Consider the following 14,691-nt stretch of genomic DNA (forward strand, 5'->3'; position numbering starts at 1 on the left):
CTAGAGGAACTTTGAAGGCCTCTTCCAACCCAAACCATTCTATGATTCTGTGAACATAATTCTACGAGGATAAGGACCAACAATTCTACTACAAGAAGTGCCTGAAAAAAAAAAAACACAAAACAAACAACAACAACAACAACAAAAAAAAAAACCAAAAAAACACAACAAAAAAAAATCACCCCAAACAAACAAACAAGCAAAACCAATCAAACAAAACCACACAAATAGAAGTGTTGCACTGTAAATTTGGGAAGATTTACTTCACTCAGTCTGAAAATAAGATGCATCTTTAAAGCAGACTGAGGGAGAACAGCAAGGTCACTGATAATTGGAACTAAGCCACAAGCCACAGCATGACAGCTGTTCAACCTATACACAGAAAGGTCCTACAAACAGGAAGAACAATACTACTTTGACCCCAAAGCATTAAAGCCACAGGGACTCTGTAAGACTTATTCTGAAGAAATAATAACCATTGTAATAACTAGACTTTCAGAACTGACAGCGGTTTTTCCTTACATAAACCAATACAGCTGGAGCAGTTCATGAAGGACTGTATCCTGTGGAATGGACCCATGCTGGAGCAGGGAAAAAGGGCTAGGAGGAAGGAACAGCAGAGAGGAACTTCTGTGAACTGACTGCAACCCCTCATTCCCCCTACATCACTCGGAAAGGGGGAGGAGGTAGAAGAGTCTGGAATAAAGGAGTGAAGGGCAAGAAGGTGGTGGTGGGGAAGGCATTTTTAGTTTTGTTTTTGTTTCTTACCACCATCCCAATCTTTCTTTTTTTTTTTTTTTTTTTTTAATTGACAAGCAATTAGTTTTCTCCCAATTGAGTCTGTTTTGCCTGTGACTATAACTGGTAAGCCATCTCCCTGTTCTTATTTCGACCCACAAGCTTTTCCATATTACCTTCTTCCCCTGTCTTGCTGAGGATGGGGAGAACAGCTGGGTGGGCATCTGGCAGACAGCCAAGGTCAACCCACTACACCTCCCCATATTTAAAGTAACCAGAAAAGGCTACCAAAGTAATACCAAGAAGGTTTTTAGAAGCTTGCTCTACACCCAAACAAATCATCCAAAACAGGACCCTAGCAGTTAAACAAACTGCATTGAGTTACACAGTACTAAGAAGCAGCAAGCATGCCAGTGAAGAATCACAGAATGTTAGGGATTGGAAGGGACCTCAAAAGATCATCTAGGCCAATCCCCCTGCCGGAGCAGGAACACCTAGATGAGTTAACACAGGAACATGTCCAGGCGGGTTTTGAATGTCTCCAGAGGAGGAGACTCCATAACCTCCCTGGGCAGCCTGTTCCAGTGTTCTGTCACCCTCACTGGAAATAAGTTTCTTTGCATATTTAAGAGGAACCTCCTGTGTTCCAGTTTGCACCCATTGCCCCTTGTCTTACCATTGGTTGTCACCGAGAAGAGCCTGGCTCCATCCTCGTGACACTCACACTTTACATATTTATAAACATAAATGAGGTCACCCCTCAGTCTCCTCCAATCTAAAGAAACCCAGCTCTCTCAGCCTTTCCTCATAGGGGAGATGTTTCACTCCCTTAATCACCTTGGTTGCCCTGCGCTGGACTCTCTCCAGCTGTTCCCTGTCCTTCTTCAACTGAGAGGTCCAGAACTGGACACAATATTCCAGGTGTGGTCTCACTAGGGCAGAACAGAGGGGGAGAAGAACCTCTCTCAACCTACTAACCACCCCCCTTCTAATACACCCCAGGATGCCATTGGCCTTCCTGGCCACAAGGGCACAGTGCTGGCTCATGGTCATCCTGCTGTCCACCAGGACCCCCAGGTCCCTTTCCCCTACACTGCTCTCCAACAGGTCGTTCCCCAACTTATACTGGAACCTGGGGTTGTTCCTACCCAGATGCAAGACTCTACACTTGCCCTTGTTATATTTCATTAAATTTTTCTTTGCCCAGCTCTCCAGCCTGTCTAGGTCTCGCTGGATGGCAGCACAGCCTTCTGGCGTGTCAGCCACTCCTCCCACTTTGGTGTCATCAGCAAACTTGCTGATAGTACACTCTATTCCCTCATCCAAGTTGTTGATGAATATATTGAATTGTACCAGTCCCAGTACCGACCGTCCAGGGACTCCACTAGATACAGGTCTCGAACTGGACTCTGTCCCATTGACCACAACTCTAGACTAGAGTTGTGGCACTTCTTTCTTCTGTCACACAACACACGCATGGCCAAGTAAAACTCCTATAAGTAGACAAAGCAAAAGCAGTCAGTAAATAGTAAATAACAGCTGCCTTGATATAAGAGTAAAACAATAAAGAACATCGAAGTAAACTTGAGACACAAAAAATGGCAGTTCAGATACACAGTAAAACAAAAAGGAAGCCAAACAGATAAATACTCATTCTTTGGAGTATTCTACATTATAAGATACATTCACAGGACAATTAAACTACCAACATATTAGCCAGGCATAAAGCAATGAAAGCATTAATTCCACACTAAGTTCCTGTATTTTTAAACTCAGAAATACAGGCAACCTGAACAGAAAAGTGATTAGTAATTATTATTTACTAACATAAGGAAGAATGATACCATAATACAGAGGCAGAAAAAACTCTCAAGCTATTTAATTTAGAATAATTAATTTCACCATAGAGTAAGAGTAAGAATCAGACCATGGCCACATTTGGTCCGCATCACCAAAGGCAGTCACTTCTAATTTTCCTGACTTAGTTCTATAGCTTGGGCTTTTGACAGCCCAGCTGTCCCATCAATAGATTTCTAGTGTTGCAACAATTCATCTACTGGTGACTTCTTCACTATGTCCTCCTCCCATTACAAAAAAACACCTCATGACCACCAAACAAGATCCACACTCCAGTACCTCTGTGCTCAAGTATCTTGAGATGAACTCACACACAGGCCAGCGGGACAAATCATTGGGGTCCAAGCAGTAGTGACACGTTGGATTAGGCAAGTCAGCTAAGTTCCACCTGGGTTGCCAAACTGTCACAAAAGTTTCACAACTGTCCTGTGCCGATTGAGGAGAGAGGCTAGGACACAAAGTATAGAATTGCAAGAGTAATTATTTATTCGTGCGCATGAGGTGTCCCATTCAAATTGTGGTACCCTGAATGCAGTTTAAAATATGGTTCTTATACCTTTCAAGCATTCAGGTACAACATGATTTGGTCAATCACTACTTAACACACACACACTACTATTTTGAAAAGCAACTATAATTCCATGGCGTCATCATTCATCTGCTTCTTTCTTGATCTAGGTATCCCTCGAGTCAGTCTTGCTACAGTTACTTACCTGTGATGCAAGATAATGGGAGGTTTTCACAGAGGTGTTTGGAGGAGCTAGGATGCTGGCATTATCTCAGTAGTCCAGGGGTATCCTTTCTTCTTCATGGATGGCTTTAAGATTATGAGAAGCAAAAGGTCCTTATCTTTAAGATGAGGGCTGTCCTGTTTCTTGCAGTGAGCTGAGGCCTTTCAGTTATGCTGACTTAACCATGTTTATGCAGTCTACAGTGTAAAATATTTATCTCTTAAAAAGCTAATATGATTTCATACTATAAGAAAAGCCTTCTATGATGGTATGACTGGCTGGGTAGATGAAGGGAGAACAGTGGATGTTGTCTACCTTGACTTCAGCAAAGCTTTTGAAACTGTCTCTCACAACATCCTCATAGGCAAGCTCAGCAAGTGCAGGCTGGATGAATGCATGGTGAGATGGACCATGAACTGGCTTGATGGCAGAGCTCAGAGGGCTGTGATCAATGGTTCAGAGTCTGGTTGGAGGCCTGTAGTTAGTGGGGTTCTCCAGGAGTCAGTGTTAGGTCCAGTCCTGTTCAACCTGTTCATCAATGATCTGGAGGAAGAGACTGAGTGCACCCTCAGCAAGTTTGCTGATGATACCAAAGTGGGAGGAGTGGTTGACACACCAGAAGGCTGTGTTGCCATTCAGCAAGACCTGGACAGGCTGGAGGACTGGGCAGAGAAGAACCTGATGAAATTCTACAAGGACGAGTACAGGGTCCTGCACCTGGGGAGGAATAACCCCAGGCACCAGTACAGGTTAGGGGTGGACCTGCTGGAAAGCAGCATTACGGAGAAGGACCTGGGAGTTCTGGTCGACAACAGGTTGACCATGAGTCAACAATGTGCTCTTGTGGCCAAGAAGTCCAACGGTGTCCTGGGGTACATTAAAAAAAGTGACCACCAGGTCAAGGGAGGTTATCATCCCCATCTGCTCTACCCTGGTGAGGTTGCATCTGGAGTACTGTGTCCAGTTTGAATTTTACAGATAATCTTGTATTCCTAAAATAAATGTATTCATGTAAGCATGGTATATTTATCTTCCACTTCTCAGAAATACTACCTTACAAATATTTTAATTGCCTTTAATTTACTATGATGAAGTAATCATTCTCCTATATCTACTAACAGTGGTTTGAAACTATAAGCTACCCTCTGCTGCTCCCTGCAGTGAGCAAGAAGTCTGAAATAGTTTTATTCTTTCCTTTGATTTTTTTTCCTCTTCCCATGCTCTCCAGGCTTGCACATCCTTCTAACTCCCTCTCTCCACAGTGATGTAACCTTTCCGTCTCTTACCTATCTAGGCCAGTGTTACATCTTCTGAACGCGTAGTTTTATCAACATCCAATAGACACAAAGTCTGATCTAAAGTTTGGACATGCAAAAATACATAAATATTTAACCTTGAGGTTCAGTGACCCACATATTTCCAAATCTGAATGCAAGCCAAGGTTTGGATTTCAAGTTCACCCTATGTTTATTTGTGGTCACAACCAACAAAGTCTGTGAGCAGGACAGCAAACCTTCAGGTAGACCACAGAACAAAGAGATCTTATCCCATATACAACAAATCCCTTCCTGTCGCAATTGTCTGGAAAACATATTGTATGCTAGCGACATTTATATATATAGCTATTGCTTAATTATTAGAAGTGTAGTAAGTAGTAGTCTTTGACTGCTAAATCATCATCTAAACACTGTCTAAATTATTGTTTAAATCATAATTTAAATAATTGTCAAACACTTTAATTACCTTTCAATTATTGCTTAATCACCATTTGATTACCATTTAATTTTCATTCAATCGTCGATTAATCATTTTATTATCGTTTAATCAATAATAAAACCCTATTAGTTAACCCCACAACGATGACTTATTATAAGAATTCACCTGTGACACCTCTGCACGTGCAAGTTTAAACGGAACCGTTAATTAGGGGAGGAGGTATCTGTTATTAGAGCAAGTAGATGGGGTAGGTTTTGTTTCCTCTATTTTCTTGCGCGTAGCCCCGTCCAATTCCTGTGGGCGGGGTGAAGCCGCACGAGACAGTTGTCACTGCTCTGGACACGGCTCCTTCCGCTTCCTTGCTCCCTGCGGAAAGTAGACGATGTTCTCTGACTGTGTGCAGACTCTCTGTCCCTGTATAGTTCCCCAGTCTCGAGGAGGGAGAAGGTTGGTGACTCTGCAGGCGATGGCGGCGGTACCGTGAGCCACTTCGCGTGTACCTCGTCCTCTCTTCCCCTTCCCGAGCAGCCTCCGCGTGGGAGCGCGCGAGCGTGTTAGGCCTCGGCAACAGCCAGGATGAGGCGGAGCTGACGCGAGCGGACCGGCGGGTTCGGGTCTCTCTTTCCTCAATTCTTTCTCTTTCTTGCGCCTTCCTTTCGTCCTTTTCTTGCGCGTCGCACGTCTCGTTCCGTGCTGCTGCCGCAGAAGGGAAGCGGTGGCGGCGCCGCCAGCTTAGTGTCCCACACCCTCTTGCCGTTCCCTCTCCCAGAAACAGTCCGGAGCCACCTGCAGCGCCCCTGCTCCGCCCCCCTCCCCCCCGCCCCCCCTTTCTTCCCATCCCCAGGAGCAGGTACGTGGGCGCTGAGGGACGGCTGGGGGGAATACGGTCTCGGTTTCTGAGAACTGTTAGCGCGGTGGAGGTGTGCGGGGAGGAGGGGGGCGGGGGGCCGCGCTTGGGGTTCCCCGCGGCGTTTCTGCTGCCTTCCGTGAGGCGAGGGCATCCCTCGTCTCCCCCCCATGGTATTCAATCTCTCACTCTCTGACGCAGTGGGTGCTGTGGAAGAAGCCCCTGGGATGTTGTTAGTGGGACAGACAAAAGGAGCAAGACAATGAGCCTTCCTTAGTCCTCGCTGGGAGGGGGGCGGTGGGGGCTGAGAGGAGCCGCGCGGCAGCTGGCCCCCAACATGATTCAGGGGTTTGTGAGAGGCCGCGGCGGGGAGTGCCCCGGGCTTCACGTTTCCGGCTTGGTACTGCCTCCTAACTTTTTTTTTTTTTTTTCTCCTTAGCCTGGCAGCCTCCGGGTCTTTTGTGTTCCGGTGTCCTCGGTGGCGCGGGGGGGGGGGGGGGGGGGCGGGGAAGAAGGCGACTGAAACGTGCCACGCTTTGAGCACTTGGCGGTGGCTTCACTTTTGTCTGACTCATTGAGCTGGATTTAATTGTCGTTGGGAAATGCCCGATTTTGATCCGTGTTCTTCGCATTTACTTCGTCTTTTTGCTTCATCTAGTACACTGTTAGAGAGATGTAAACCTGAAGCATCCTTGCTGTTTGTTCGGTTTTGTGGTTTTTATTTGTGGTCCATTATGTAACTGAAGATATTCAGGTAAATATTTATTTAACTAGCCAGTTTAGCCCTATCGCTGACTCGATTCCAAGGTTTTATTATTGATTTAAAATAAGTTTGTATTTGTATTCCCCTTAATTAAATTAAGCATTATGATAACTTTAAGTGCATTTATTATGCACTTCACACAGTGCAAAAGTGTTAGGATTCAGTTGTATTTTGTTGGAAGAGCACTCTGTGTACAAGAAAGAGCTTAGTTATATTGATCGTTCAAATAATCTAAATATCTGTCATTATTAAAGTTAGCTATGTCTCGGCTTAGTTGTATTTTGGAACTAAAAAGATGTCTTAGTTATGAAATTTTGTTAACTAATAATAATATTTTGTTCCCCTTTTAGTGTAGCTGGATAAATCTGCCAGTAACTCTGAAGGTCAGTGATGTAAGTTACTCTTTGGGTTAACATGCTGAATAAAATAGCTCCTTTATATGTTGGGAGTTCAGGGTTAAACAGGGACATCTCTGAGATGATGAGACGTTCCTTTTGGGAGTAGGAGAGATCTTTATATTTTTTGCAAAGGTTTGGTTGCAACCATCCAACCAAAAGGTTGGGGAATGTACTTGTAAGGTAGTGAGAGAGTAATCATCTCTTAGGTCTCTGATCATAGCCAGTTGTTTTCTGTTCTTGCTCTGAAATAGAGTTTAAAATGTCTGTTTGAGATTATTACCTCATGATACTGCATTTTCTTGATTTAAGTATATGCACTCCCTTTTCCTCTAGAATAGAAGCTGTAGTCGTGTTAATTGAATTTCATATCTTCCTCTTACAGTGGATGTATGCTCAGCCACTTCAAGTTCTGTGGGTTGTTTGAGTTGGTAGCCTTCAGAGATACAAATAGAAGCTGATTTCAGAAGCCCCTGTTGACAAGGTTTTGTGTCTGAGCCTTTAGCTTAGCCTGTCACACTGCAGCCTTGTGATGGGCAGAAGCTAATGTGCTCACCCATGTGACCCAAGTGTCTGAGAAAAGTTTGGGAAAGCAGATATGTGATGGTATTAGCTAGTTTTCTAGGGAAACAGAACTGAATTTTTAAGGCTTTAACTAGTCACTGATCATAGTAGAAAAGTTCATAGGGAAGAACTGGAGAAGTCTGTAATCTGTCTCTTCTGAAAACTTCACTTTCACTGTTGGTTCAAAAGATTAAATGGCATATTTTAGTGTCCTTGTTAGTAGACTAAATTCCAGAAAGTGTATTATAACCTAGTCAGGTGATACCTGGAGTGTGAAAAATCACTATTTCTTAAGCATTGGATAACAACTTGATCTTTCAATTAGGGGCATATATTTCAAGTAGTGAATGTGCTAACAAAGAAGCCATGAAGACTCATTTGTAATATGTGAATACCAGCATTAATACCTAAAGCTAAATTTAGTAAGTGGTGAAACATGTTAATTTGAAAGTGGAGCAATTCAATTGAGATGGATGGTGGTAGTGCATGTGATAGCACTTTGGATATCATTTTGAGCATACCTGCATATTAAGGGCAGAAGTACAGTCTCTATTTGTATTATAATAACATAGAGCTACAATGAAGATGAGATTTTGTTTTGTTTGTTAGGTCTTAATTTTTCTGTTGCATACATTGACTGGTGTATGGCTGTAAAACTGCAATTTGTTGAGAGGTATATCAGAATAAGTGTGAGTTTGCTTTGTAGTACTGAAACAAAGGTATAAATTGTTGATGTCCTGTGACCACCAGCAGGCAAGCAGACTAATTTTATTATTTTCTCCTGCTATTGATTTACTTTGAACCCAGAAGTTTAGATTAACTAGACAAATGCTGCTGTCAGTTACAGTTATCACACTGAGATGTATGGTTACAGCTTGTAGTGTGGCTTTTTTTTTAAGATATAAAAAGTACTTCTTTATACACTAGAGTTAATTAGCATTTGGTATGTTTGAGTTCTCATGAGCATTAGCAGACAAATATCCCTTATTGTGGCTGTCCTTAAAGAGGAAGGCAGTAATCTAGAGTGTTCACTAAAATGTTTCCAAGTGCCATAGCAGTGCTTCCACTAAATCTAAATTTTTGGAAGACAAGTTTGGTTGTAACCTGTACACACAGCTCAGTGTCTGACAAGTATATTACTTCTCAGTGTTACTATGTGTATTGGGTTTGCGTGGCAAGGTTTTGGTAGCAGAGGGGCCACAGGGGTGGCTTCTGTGAGAAGTTGCTAGAAGCTTCCCCTATGTCTGATAGAGCCAATGCCAGCTGGCTCCAAGATGGACCTGCTGCCGGACAAGGCTGAGCCAATCAGTGATGGTGGCAGCGCCTCCTGTGGTAACATATTTTAAAAGGGAAGTGTGTGTGTGTGGGGGAACTGCTGTGCAACAGCAGCTGGAAGAGAGGAGTGATAATCTGTGAGACAAACAACTCTGCAGACACGGAGGTCAGTGAAGAAGGAGGGGGAGGAAGTGCTCCAGGTGCCAAGCAGAGATTCCCCTGCAGCCCATGGTGAGGCAGGTTGTCCCCTTGCAGCCCATGGAGGTCCACAGTGGAGCAGATATCTACCTGCAGCCTGTGGAGAGCCTGCGCTGGAGCAGGCTCCTGGCAGGATCTGTAGACATATGGAGAGAGAAGCCCGCAACAGAGCAGGTTTGCTGGCAGGACTTGTGACCATGTGGGGGACCCACACTGGAGCAGTCTGTTCTTGAAGGACTGCACCCTGTGGAAAGGACCTGCACTGTATCAGTTTGTGAAGAACTGCAGCCTGTTGGAAGGAGTCATGTTGGAGAAGTTCATGGAGGACTATCTCCCATGGGAAGGACCCCATGCTGGAGCAGAAGAATGTGAGGAGTCCTCCCTCTGAGGAGGAAGAAGCAGTAGAGACAACGTGGGATGCACTGACTGCAACTCCCATTCCCTATCCCCCTGTACCGCTCGGGAGAAGAATGTAGAGAACTCTGGAGTTAAGTTAATCCTGGGGAAAAGGGAGGAGTGAGGGGAAGGTGTTTTTAAGATTTAGTTTTTCTCATTACCCTACTCTAATTTGATTGGCAATAAATTAAATTAATTTCACTGAGTAGAGTCTGTTTTGCCCATGATGGTAATTGGTGAATGATCTCTTCCTGTCCTTATCTCAGCCCGTGAGCCTTTAGTTATATTTTCTCTCCCCTGTCCAGTTGAGGAGTGGGAATGACAGAGTGGCTTGGTGGGCACTTGGTGGCCAGCCAAGGCCAACACACTACACTATAACACTTTTTACTTCTCTTAGAGGTTCATAATGATGTTACTTATCAATACAATTGAAGTATTAAATTATATATTAATGGCCATATAGCCATCTTTAAAAATGGCAAGGTAAGCAGACCTATTTTAATTCTATATCCCTGTAATACATTTTGGTGAAATGCCTGTTCCTAATGCAGTTCTTGGTTTTATTTACAGCACTGAAATGGCTCAGGAGACAAACCAGAGCCCAGGGCCCATGCTGTGTAGTACAGGATGTGGATTTTATGGAAATCCTAGGACAAATGGGATGTGTTCTGTTTGTTACAAAGAGCATCTTCAGCGACAGCAGAATAGTGGTAGAATCAGCCCAATGGGTAAATGTTTGAGTCTGTTGTGGTGTGTGTATTGTGTTTTTTTTCTTGTTGTGGTTTTGTTGTTGTGGTGTGTGTTTGTTGTTGTTGTTGTTGTTGTTTTTGGTTGTTTCTTTTTGTTTTTTGTTTCTTTTTTGTGTTTTTTGTTTTTTTGTGGGTTTTTGTTTGTTTTTTTGTTGTTGTTGTTTGGATGTGTTGTGTGGGGTGTGTGGGGTGTGTGTTTGTTTTTTGGTTTTTTTTTGGGGGGGGTGTTTTTTTTTTGTTTGTTTGTTTGTTGTTTTTTTTTTTTTGGCTTGAAAATATAATGTATAGGTGATGAGAGGAATCACACAATGTATTTCAGGACATCCTCTAATAGCCGCATACTAAAGCTATGAATATCAGAGGGAATAATCACAGTAAAAATAAAAATGCATTTTTGTGAACTATATTCTTGTCCACTTGATGTTGAGCCTTAATTTGTATTTCTACTTACCCTCTGCTATAAGTGTGTTCTTACACAATCCCTGTATTTTGGTCATTAACAGTATAGTCTGTCTGTAATAAAGAAGATGCTGTAGAATGAGGAATGATTGGAAATGGTTAATAACTGTATGTCAAACTACTTGACTAACTTATATTCTATACTTGGTTTATAATTAACTTCTCAAATTTCTGTTACATAGGGACAGCTAGTGGTTCAAACAGTCCTACCTCAGACTCTGCATCTGTACAGAGAGCAGACACTAGCTTAAATAACTGTGAAGGTACTGCTAGTAGCACATCTGAAAAATCAAGGTAAGATTACAGAATCATATAAGTTGGAAAAGACCCTTAACATCATTGAGTCCAACCATAAACCTAATACTACTAAATCCACCACTAAACCATGTCCCTAAGTGCCATATCTGCACAGTCTTTTAAACATCTCCAGGGATGGTGACTAAACCACTGCACTTGGGCAGTCTATTCCAATGCCTGACAACCCTTTCAGTGAAGAAATTATTCCTAATATCCAATCTAAACCTCCCCTGGCACAACTTGAGGCCATTTCCTCTTGTCCTGTCACTTCTTGGGAGAAGAGACTGACACCCCCCCCCTCCCCCTTGCTCCAACCTCCTTTCAGGTAGTTGTAGAGAGCGATAAGGTCTCCCCTCAGCCTCCTGTTCTCCAGACTAAACAACCACAGTTCCTTCACCTGTTCCTCATAATACTTGTTCTCTAGAGCAGGGGTGTCAAACTCATTTTCACCAGGGACCACATCAACCTCGCCTTCAAAGGGCCAAATGTAATTTTAGGACTGTATAAGTGTAACTACTCCTACATTACATTCGACCCTTTGAAGGCAAGACTGATGTGGCCTCTGGTGAAAATGAGTTTGACGCACCTGCTCTAGACCCTTCACCAGATGAAGGTGTTATTTTGAGGTTTTAATTAACTGTGAGTGTACAGCAAGTTAAAGTAACATTGCAGTAACCTTGTGCTATTACAGTGAGTTTTCTGCAGAGGAAAAAGGGACAGTGCACCTGACAGTGAGTCTTTATAAATTAGTCTTTATAAATGAGAACTAGTGTTCGGTGTTGGACTGCTGCATTTACAAGGACATTTCTGGTTTCTTTGGGGAAATACTTGTTACAGATTGCCTAGTTTCTTCTAGGGAAGAGAGCTTGTAGAAGTACAGGTCAAGAACATGTATTAATAATAACTGATCAGGTAGTCTTTTGGTGGATTTTGACAGTTTAAGCTGTTATTATGAATTCAAAACTAATGTAATTACCCATTTCACTGTATGTAAACAGAAATGTGCCTGTTGCCACTTTGCCTGTAATGCAGCAAATGACAGAAATGAGCATTTTGAGAGAGGAAAAAGTATTGCTGAAAATGGAGACCAAACCAGGTATGTTTGCAGAGTAACACTGGGTGCAACTGACTTAACAGAAGTTGACAATTTATTTACTTTCTCTTAAGCAGGCATATCCCTTTGTGGTGATGGTCTTGAGGAACTGTTAATTATGGTTGCTTCTTGAGTATTAGTACCCTCAGAATCAAGAAAAATGACTAGTGCCAGAATATAGTTTTCAGACACATGTTTAATTTTAGTAGATAATTTGATATTTGAGGAGCATTTTGGCTATCAAACCTTCATTTTTTAAAAGTAAGACACTTAAATTGTATCTGGGTGCAAGATGTTCAATTTTTAAGTGGGTGTTGATTTCTGTATAAAATCTAGCCCTGCTGATTCGTGGCAATCAAAATGGTTTGTTGCATTTGAAGAACTGAGTTCTTAATAAATTCTATTCTACAGAAAGATGAGAGTGGAGGAGAAGGGAATACTTGATTTAAAATACTAACAAAGACTGCTAAAGGTTCGCCAAAACATTTTTCTGTGGATATAGAACACTTTTATGTCTTTGAAACGTAAAGTATTTCTTGGTGGCAGGTGGGGAGGGACTGCTGCCCTACCTACTAGTGAGTGATTGAATTCATGTTTTCTTATATAGCAGTTTATTCAAATAGGTATCTTAATGTACTTGTTTGATATCTATAGGTATTGATGCTTGTTAAGACTGTTTCGGAACTGTTAAAATCAAAACATTAAAAGCTGCTGTTTAATAGGAAAATCTGTTCATTACAACTAAAGATAAAATGATTTTCTTTTTGAAAATTCCAGAAGGTAGCACTCAGCACTATATAGATGCGTCTTTTGTCAATAAAACTGCTTTTACAGCTGATAGTTAATTACACAGTGTTTGTACACAGGTTTTTAGTATTTTAATTATGTTAAGTTAAAGTTGTGACACGAACAAAATTACAGTTGCTTTTACTATAGTATTTTTGGTTATGTATGGACTGAGGAGGTTTTTGTATGTGTTTCAGCTTCTTGTAACTTATGTTACCTGAAGAGGCTTATTGTATGTAAATTAGGAATTTATACTTGGTTACAATATTTATAAACCCATATTGTCTTGCTATGAATTGCTACCTGAAAAAGTGATGATCAGGAAAGAAAGATATGAAATGGTAGTAGTGGTCAAGTAATAGCTGAATTTTGCCTTATTAAAACTGTCAATAGGGATTTGTCACTTTACCAACTGTAAAGAGCAATCTTCTGTTTCTATTGACTATCCATTTTCTCATAGCAAGGCAACTAAATGGTAGTGTCACACAGCACTCTTTATTGATTAGAATAGGGGAAAAAAATCCCTAAAAGCAACTCAAGATAATAATCTTGCATCTTGAAACTGAGTTGAAACCAGTCAAAGCTCTGTTAAAGCTTGTGTAGAGATCACTGGGAAAACTATCATGGAATTTAAATGTTTGGAAAAAAAACTTCTATAACAAAGTTGTCTTCCTTAGTACATATCCATAAATTCTTGAAACAGTCTGCAGCTGCTCTAAAAGTAGAAGTTCATCAAGTTGGGGGCAGATTTTAGCACAGAATAGTGTGCTTGTACATGTCCTTGTATACTATTCTTAGATTACAAAAGGTTTATTGAACATTTAAGATAGACCAAGTGTTTTCTGTATTCACTAATACATTGATCCTGTGTCTTGCAGTCAAGAAAAGCTGGCCTCAGCTTTTTATAAATCACTATTGTGTTTGGCCTAGAGTAGATAATTCATGTCACCTCATAACAAAGCTAATAATTTCTGAGATGTCATTCTCTAAGATATCGCCTGTCATGATGTAGCTAATCAAAAGACTGTTTAGTTTTATCTGTAGTTTCACCTTGGCAATTGATTTTCATAACTGCCTATCAGATCGTAGGTCAGGAACAAACAATTTAGTCTTCAAGCAAAGTAGATCTATTTTTAAATTTTTATTTATTTATTTATTTTTAATAATGTCTTCAGCATTGTGAAGGCTCATTCTCTTCTGCAAACCAGGAAGTTCTAAATAGTTAGGTCTGGACAATTGTCTTTAAGCCTGCGGACTGAAAGTATATTTTCTTGCTGTTGGGATTTACGCATTTGATTCTAGAAGGTTCTGAAGTTGTCCAAAATGAAGCTTAACAGGCTTGTGTGTGTGGTGTGTTGTTTTTTGTGTTTTGTTTTTTTTTTTTTTTCCCCAGGTTGAGGTTGTAACCTGGATTCTCATTCAGAACAAATCACGTCTGAAGGCAATTAATCATATCTTCGCATTTGAAGGAAGAAAGGCATGACAGATGTAACTGGCCTAGTTGGTTGTAATTTAGATGTCTAACATGCTATATTTTGTTGTAACTTGTAATATCTTGGTTTAACTTTCTTGCTTGTTGTAGTTTTGTAATTGAATTCTAGTCCAGGCTTGACCACAATCAGAATATACCTTGAAGTATTCTAGAGATATTATTCATATTTGTGGTTTTCTCCACACTAATTTTGTTTTAGCAGGTTTTTAAGTGCTGATTTGCATATTGAGCACTAAACCCAAACTGTTCTGAAAACAAGTATATTTAAAAAAATCATATTGTATCAAGTCATAGCATATTTCTAGCATTTTTTTTTTGTTTTTGTGGCTCACTAC

General features: G+C 41.2%; 1 protein-coding gene across 7 annotated transcripts in view; it reads left to right on the plus strand.

Moving 5' to 3' along the window:
* The first annotated feature begins 5,223 nt into the window (after positions 1-5,223).
* LOC136114529 (AN1-type zinc finger protein 5-like) overlaps positions 5,224-14,691 on the plus strand; it is a 37,847-nt gene continuing 28,379 nt past the window's right edge. The window contains exons 1-6 of one of the 7 annotated variants that reach the window (XM_065859910.1): positions 5,427-5,489; positions 6,548-6,643; positions 7,003-7,035; positions 10,051-10,208; positions 10,871-10,982; positions 11,984-12,081. In XM_065859910.1, coding sequence (XP_065715982.1) covers positions 10,058-10,208; positions 10,871-10,982; positions 11,984-12,081 — 361 coding nt within the window. In that variant the 5' untranslated portion in view covers positions 5,427-5,489; positions 6,548-6,643; positions 7,003-7,035; positions 10,051-10,057. Of the gene's footprint in view, positions 5,490-6,397; positions 7,045-10,050; positions 10,209-10,870; positions 10,983-11,983; positions 12,082-14,691 lie in introns of those variants that run through there. The other 6 variants (XM_065859909.1, XM_065859911.2, XM_065859907.2 and 3 more) reach the window with 6 other exon arrangements.

The sequence above is a fragment of the Patagioenas fasciata genome, chromosome W (genome assembly GCF_037038585.1).
Source record: "Patagioenas fasciata isolate bPatFas1 chromosome W, bPatFas1.hap1, whole genome shotgun sequence".
Taxonomy (NCBI): domain Eukaryota; kingdom Metazoa; phylum Chordata; class Aves; order Columbiformes; family Columbidae; genus Patagioenas; species Patagioenas fasciata.